The sequence below is a fragment of the Lissotriton vulgaris genome, chromosome 12 (assembly GCF_964263255.1).
Source record: "Lissotriton vulgaris chromosome 12, aLisVul1.2, whole genome shotgun sequence".
Lineage (NCBI taxonomy): Eukaryota > Metazoa > Chordata > Amphibia > Caudata > Salamandridae > Lissotriton > Lissotriton vulgaris.
The window spans coordinates 485,579,992-485,588,254 of record NC_141700.1 but is presented as its reverse complement, the minus strand read 5'-3'; the positions used below and the strand labels follow the sequence as shown (position 1 = coordinate 485,588,254).

Below are 8,263 nucleotides of genomic sequence, written 5' to 3'. Positions count from 1 at the left end.
ACTACCAATGGTTTTTCTATATATGACGTACTGTATATCTCCATTATTTTCAGCCTTGAAAAAGCCCCAGAAAAATGTGTCACAGGGTGTGATTCCCATGTTTGTTGATGCTGCACCACTGTGTACAAGATCTGACCCTTAAGATTCTAACAAGAAATAAATATCAGTTTATAGTCTTATTATATGTTTTAGTCTATATTTATAGAAACTTTATCAAAACATTATTAATATTATCTTTGATTTTAAGATGTGTGTGAACATCTTTCACTGCATTTTGATTGTCAAATCTGGGAATTTGAGCTAACCCGATTGAGAGCAATCAAGCACACATTTTTTTTACCCAAAAATTGACAACAGAGGGAACAGTCCCTAACTCCAGGACCCCCTCGTTTACCTGCATTCTGGATTGCAGAAGTGTGTGAAAATTGTGTAGGGTTACTTGATTGAGCATGCTGCTTTAAAGTGGTGAGAGATGATACAGAAGGTATATGGTTGCAGGCAGTAGTATGGAACTTTGCACTCGGGTATGGAGTGGGGGTGGTAGTACAGGGCTGGGGGATTTTTTCATGCTTGTGGTCAGCAGTAATGTAATGAAGGTAAAAGTGTGATAATCAGGGATGTTACCACAGTTTTTGGAGTAGTGAAATGATGATGCGGAAGGGTAGTTCTTTGGTCAGTAATGCACCGTTGTGGTGGTCTTGGGAAGGGAATTTTAGTACATTATTATATGCAACGTTATTGAGCTTACGGGGTGGTTGTGCAGTGCTAGGGAGGACCTGAAATTTTGGAGCAATAGTTATCATGTGGTGCTTGAGATGATAATTTGCGGATGGGGTGGTAGCACATTGAATGGAGTGGTAGTGTGCTGAGGCCTTGTGATACTAGTAGACACCTCTACTAAACACAAAAGGCTGTCCGCACTGCTGCCATTCCCAAATTCTTGTCCCAATGCTGTCATGTCGTGCGAGTAACCCCTCCACAGCTAGACCTTGGACTGGAACTACTTCTGCACACACAATGCAACATCCAAGCCCACAAATAGGAAAGCAATACTGCAATGACTGGGGGGAGGAGAGGCTGAAGGCATCCAATGCTCCATGTATTGGTAGGACACCAGGGAATGGGTGCAGGATGCACTTGCAGCCCAGACTTCTGCTATTTTACTGGCCAGATTTTCTCCGGGAAATCGATCCGCCTCACTCATTACCAGGATCTATAACTCAAAAACACACCTCAAACAAGGAGCACATTTAAATTATACAGTTTTATTCATAATTGTTTTTACATTGTTTGGCAAGGATGCCAAGGTACATTACTTATACCTTTCAGTCCGACTGTGAGAAAAGAGCTTTGAAACCATAATAAATTATTTTTATTCACATTACAAAGCCTTCAGAGGTGGTAGTTTTTAGAATCTGGATGTGAAGCATTTACAGTACACTCCTAATCACTTCACATGGTGTACACTGTTTTAAATCTGCTGCGTTTCCTCCATGCATCATAGAAATAGCTGTTTACTCGAACCAGAAGGTGGAACCAATTGTCATTATGTTATAATCGGGGGTAGGTCACATCAGCCATCTTGGGACCTGGTCATTACTCGTTTCCTGTCTGCTCAATTTCCTTGGCGGTGGAATAGATTTTCAAGATTTAAATACAATGTTGTGTAAATGCATTTTAGCGACCCCTCGATTGCAGTTGTTGCACTGCATCGGTAACTATATATTTAAACATCATTCAAGTTCAACCACTCAACTTTCCCCATAAACCATGCACTAAATGAAGACAACATTGTATCCTGATTCACTTGACAAAAGTAGTTCCTCTCTCCTGGCTCATTTTGATGGAATCCTCCTAAAGAGGACCCAGCTTCACGCGCTGGGCACATGAACTGGTTTCACGGACAGTTGTATATGGCCACAGCAGGATCCCGGGAAAAGGAACGCAACTTCACAGTACCGGCCCCTGCTTCCTTGTTCCACTCAATGCCCGCAGATACAAAAATAATGCAGTCCTCACTAGAATTTCCCCTGGAGATTCATTGGTTTCATCTCCCTCCGGTGACAAAATCGCCAACCAATGGCATCCTTTTGACAGCATTTAATGATTATTGCTTGCTCCCTGGAAACCTGGTTCTAAATCAGACCTACCATAACACTGGTCATGCTGCATTCTACAAATTGACAAATGGCCAGGTTACAGTAAGGTACAAACCCGGGCACATTAGAAAGCAGCCTTCATAGGACCATAGCAAAACCTAGGCTTGGTGGTCCATCCACTGCTTATAATGTCATTATTCACAATGGTTTATGAACAAGTTGTCCTGATTCCATCATTACAATATTTTAATCCACATGGTCTTCACCCTTAAAAATAGAAATCTCAAGAAACAAGCATGTATTGGTGCCAGAGAGGCCACCATAGTGGCACAAGACATGGAATGTTGAAAGATCTGGGGGAAAACACTGGCTGACCTAACTGTTGCTCAAAATACACCTCAAAGTTGCAAAGAAAACCGCAAAGTTGCTCTTGGATGTTGGATATGCTGATGGAGAAGGGATGTTTCTATGCTGCTATCGCCCACTGTGCATTGTGACCACAGGCCTGCATGTTTTTAGCTTGTGAGGTGCAAACCACCTTGTCACAACTAGTGAGCATTCAATCCAAGTTAGCTGTATGCATTAGTGAGCAAGCCATGCCAGGAACTGTATAGTACAGATGCTGCCTGAAAAGTTCAAGGCTAATTCCCTGCAACACTTGCAACACTAAACCTACATAGATGATTCTAGCCAACATGCTTAAGACATATACCCACAAACCGATCCTGACCCTGACAGTGAGTGTGAGTTGTTAGAAAGTTGTTCATATAATTTACAGCACAGATATGTGATAAGCAGCCTTTCAAATTTAAAATGTGTGCCTCTCAGCGCATTCTGACACATGTACAACCTAAAGAAATACGTCATTTTGGTCTAATTATATGCATGTTTTGCAGGGCAACTGCGATCTTGTAACGTTGCAATTTCTTCTTTTTACATATTAGTGAAATAGAATGTGTTTATACGTTATCATGCTGTATTTATAATAACTGGTACTATTTATTTATATATTTAATTTTTTGTAAGTGCAACATTCATCCGAACTGGATACCACAGCGTTAGGAGAGAGAGATCGTGAGTGAGGGTGGAGTATCAGAATTATTACTTTTTGTTACTTTCTAACTATTCAGAATATTTGCTATCATTAGTAATTCATGAAAATGTGTCTGTAAACAGTGCTTAGAAGAGATCACCAACTCATCTGTAATGAGTAATTGCTAATCCTATTTGACAATCATCATTTGATGAAAATCAGGTGACGTTGAAGATACTTAAACGGCCATTCTTCCTCTCTCGCAATGAGATGACTGTAACACATATATTTTTGGGCCAAAGTGGAATATAAGTTACACTGTGCTTAAAGTGGACACAGTGTTAGATGTATTAAAGTCCTGCAGGTGGGGTGGTAAAATCAAATTTTCAAACTGCATACCAGCTGAAATGTACCCATTATTTTAATTCATATGTGCAGCAAAATTGAGCAACAAAGAAATGCCCAAATTCGATTCACAGATCAATCTGAGAATGGTATAATTAATTGTTTGTACTAAGGGCTTGTGTTGCTCTTGGTTGATGCAAGTCATCGGAGGCAACAAAAGACCTTAAATGGTATTTACTAAGCCATACAAAGCCACCTTGTGTGGCTCTGTGGTTTAGTGAATTCAAAGTAACACAAGGCAGCGCATATCGTATGCACTGCCTTGCATAACTTTGTGGCAGGGAGGTGCTCAATGGGTGGAGTGTGGGTGTTCACACACATGCACCAGTGGTTTTTGACAAAATCGCAGATTTACTAAAGTCAGGAAACCTGGCATTGCACCAAAATGCTTCACCTCCATGGGCGAGGCATAACAAGGAGAAACTTATTTATTTCCCCTTCATGCACAAAAGCAATCCTGCTTACAATGCAGGCACCCTTGCACCAAGGCACAAGGATGCCTGTGTTAGCACTAGGCTGCCACAAGTGTGCCAGCCCTGGAAGGCATAAGAAATGCACCATATCTTAGAAGATGTGGCTAATTTCTGCTGTCGCCCTTTCACAGAACTCAGCCACCAAGTTCTCTTGCTGGATTGCGTGAAATATTAGTAATACCCCTGTGTGAGGTTCTCCCCGGCAAGACTGGGTCCTTGAATAACCTCACAAACTGCACACACACAGGCAATTTGGGATGTTTGTTTTTTCTCACCGAATTTTGTTTCGGTGAAAGAAGCTCTTGAGATGCCCAAACTGGTTAGTTTTGAGTTTTGGGCATTTGTTTCTTCCATGGCAGGCACAAGCGAATTATATATGTATACTGACATCAGATAAAACATTTGCAACAGAAAAGGGAAAATCTAACAGCACATGAATCATTTGTTATGTTAGTTAGAACAAGCAAACATTGACTTTAGGCACAATTGAATATCTGAGGACGCATTGTAAATCTGTGATTAAAATAGGCCTGTTAACGTGTTTGAGTGTAAATAGCACATTAATGGCTGTGGGTGATCGGGGTAATGCATCCTGTGTTCTGTGGAAGTTGCTCCCAGCATTTCAGTTGTCAACCAAGACTAAGTGCGCCTATCACTTGCGTAATGAGAACCAGGGAATAAGGTGAACATCCTTAGCAAATCGCAGACATCCTTGGCATTACGTTTTCATTCTTGGCACGGTGGCCACCTCTTCCACCTTACAATCTATGTCTGACTAAATTGTGGCCCTGTCACATGGTAGCCATTTTTAGCATATAGTACACGTCCTAGCATATTAATGTCTGACTCTGGCAAAATGGTGATCACTGCATAGTACTTGCAGCCTTGGCATTCTGAGGGCATTTTTGGCACTATTGTGACAACTGAAGCAGTAGGGGTGCCCATCTCAGAGACAATGGTGGTTATCTATGATATAAGGTTGGCCATCCTTGGTGTTATAGTTTCTTTGACAGAGAATGGCCATCACTGGCACACTTTCGGCAACCCCAGCATTATGGTGCCCAACACTGGCATGAGGTAGCTATCCTTGGAATATTGTTGGCATCATTGGCATTACAATACCCATCCCTGGCATGAAGATGGCCCTCTCAGGCATAGTGGTTGTTATTCCTGTCCTATCAGTGGCAATCTTTGGCATAATGTTAGTTTTGGCATAGTGTTGGCATCCGATGGCCTTCTTTGGCATTTTGGTTGACATCCCAGGCCAGCACAGGGATAATGGTGGCTGCCCCAGGAACACAGTGCCAACCCTTGGCTTGTGATGGTCATCCCAGGCGTAGTCATTGCTAGCACAGGAATAACGGTGGCTGCCCCGGTAACAGTGTCTACCCTTGGCTTGTGATGGGCATCCTTGGCATAGGATGACTATCACAGACATCTGGCAGCTATCATCATTGCACATTATTTCCGGCACTGCCATTCCCAAGATGTTTCCAAACTGTAAAATCTAATTGAAAATCTCCTTGGCAGGAACGGTAAAACATTCCTGGTTTTAGAACAAGCTACCTGGCAACGTCTTTGTCTCCAGGGTTGTTAAATCACACCAAGACCACTAAATAAAATGTATGAAGATACGTTCCATGCTATCCGTGTTTATTTGTGTTCATACTAGTTTGAAATACGAACTTTCAGGATTTTGTGAAGAATCAGGATTTATTCTTGAGAAAGCATGTTAGGGTACTATTGAGTATTAGACTACACCGCCCAATGAGGCCTTTGTAAATGTGATGAGGTGTTGGGACTCACTGTCATTCACTGGTTCCACGCCTTCACATTTGAATCTGGTGAAATAGTCTGGTAAAGAAAGATGTGTGCCTACCATCGCTAGGAACTAATGCAGAGGGTAGTGGGTACTTCCATTACAATTATGTACCAGAATGCATTGTGACCTCTCCGGCCCACTTTTCTGTTTCACTCAATTTTAGAAAAAGTATGTATATGCTCTTAAACTGCAATGCTTGCTGGATACTGGCTCAGTGTTTTGTTAAATCACAGAATGTGCACTGATTTTGTTTATGTAAATGAGCCGTATTCCTTTGTCAAATCATAGTGCCTTCTGCTGCCCCCAAAAATCACAAACTGGTGATCTGGGCAGCTAGTATGCACAGCTCCATAAGAGAGGCCATACTATGTTTCAGTCATTGGTTGGCAACAACCAATCATGCATCACTTGAGAAATAATATTTCAAAACCGCCCACAATTTATTAGTCGAGAAGAACAAAGTCCATTCAATGGTGGTGATGTGGATACAGCGCGATCTAAATTCCAAAGCAAAGTTGTGAGGACTCGCTGGCGTCAGGGAATTCCTTGTTATGTTTTCACTTTAAGTTCTGCTCTTCACTAACTGCCCCAGTACACAGTTCGAATTCGAATTTTGTTTTCTGCTCAGTCAGAGCTCCATCCACGAATGTAGAGAGTTGTGCATTAAAGATGGTCTCTCCAAAGGGGCTTCTGTTTTTGTCCAGTGGATTACGTGGTTAGGGCCCAGGTCCAATGAGATCCAGGGAAAGACTATTGCTTCATCTTAGTGTCCTCTGGGATTAATGTATTGAAGGGGCGGTCCCAGAGGGTGCTGGTGATCCCAAAACCTGGAGACAAAGGAGGTGGGAGAAAGAAAACAGAATTACTGGACTAATGTTCATTCCTCTACATTTTCTATAAACATCTAAGCATTTCCCTTAAGTCTCTCCTCTCTCCCTGACATTTGTAAAAGCGCTTTGGATCTTAGATTCCTTAATATTACCAAAACTTAAAATATTTATTTTCTGGTTCATGTGAAAACCTGAAATTACATTTTCATGAGTGAAGGATGAGTTAACAGAATCACCATTAGACAAACAACAGACAAATAAGGATAAGGGATAGGAGGTATATACAGTGCCCTAAAATGACCTTGCTTGGCAGAGGTAATCAGTACTCAAAAGTTACTTTATCTTCCAAGACCTTTAAACCAATGGAAGCTATGAGCTTAATTTTGGTACCATGGCTGAAACAGACCCACTGAGAATCTGACCCCTTCAAGGAGTTATCGTGTAATATTCCACAGTGCCAAGAAATGTCGGCAAGCATTCATGTAAAAGGAGGATTCAGCAAAAATACATATAAAGGTAAAAAAAGAAAACTGAGTAGCTTGATCTTTGTCCTGTGATTGAATATTTCACCCAGGTTTCAAGGAATAGTACTGGAAAGCAAGGGACTATTGAAGTTGGATCTGGGGTTGGGGTGAGAACTTGGAAGGTTTGTAATGTACAAAAAGAGGAGATGAAAGGGGTAATAGGGTCTAAGGCGCCTTATAAGGAGTTATCAAAACTATGGGTGGTCACTTGATGGTGGTGACTGTGGAAAAGATTTGGAATAGGGATTATAATGAGGTACTGATGCTTTTCATAATGATGTTAGGGCGAAAGAGGGGTCACAAGAGCGGAAGAGGCTGAGTTCAGGAGGAGGCCCAAGGTCCAACTCTTAATTGGACGTTCATAATTCATAGAAATGTATACTTTGAGTGTTGCCTAGAGAGGTGTGTGAGGTTGGACATAATATGAAAAGCGCAGGACAATGTTGGGGGACAGACTGGGGTTAATACAATGAGGGATTTAGGGCGGGATCAGCAGAAGATTCTGAAAGGAGATGCGGGGGGAGTCAGACTGTAACCTCTGGCTGCAGATGGCCCCACCACCACGTTTGTGACAGAGTACCATATCTGCCAAATTCTAAAACTGGCCCCAAGAGTCGTTTGTGATTAGAAACAAATCTTGAAAATTCTCCTCTCTCTGACCTGGGGAATGTATACCTGAAATGTCAATTGAAAAATACCCTCCAGTATCAGCCCTTACGTCGTCCAAGATAATATCACATTTCAAAGAACAATTTGTTTGTTCTATATTGTGATTTAGAGACCAATGCACTGTGATTGCGCACCTGATGTCTAAAAGGCAACTTAGCTAAGTTAAGGCTATCAATTTAGTTGGAGTGAATTTGCAGAATATTTTTTTGATTTTTAAAAGTATAATATTATTTACATTTAGATAGCTTGTTATATTCCATATAGGTACCCCATATAGGTGCAGGTATCATTTTAACTTTTCACCTATGTTTTTCCCTACATTACAAAAACAACAATTGATGGACAGAATGCAGAACAATGTCATACATTACATACATAACGGTTCTTAGGGACTGACCTTTTACCTAG

At 41.4% G+C, this 8,263-nt stretch overlaps 1 protein-coding gene across 1 annotated transcript in view; it reads right to left on the bottom strand.

Moving 5' to 3' along the window:
* Nucleotides 1–1,245: 1,245 nt before the first annotated feature.
* Nucleotides 1,246–8,263, bottom strand: part of FA2H (fatty acid 2-hydroxylase) — an 824,473-nt gene continuing 817,455 nt past the window's right edge. Inside the window, exon 7 of the mRNA XM_086945227.1 lies at nt 1,246–6,659. Coding sequence (XP_086801353.1) covers nt 6,583–6,659 — 77 coding nt within the window. The 3' untranslated portion in view covers nt 1,246–6,582. The remainder of the gene's footprint in view (nt 6,660–8,263) is intronic.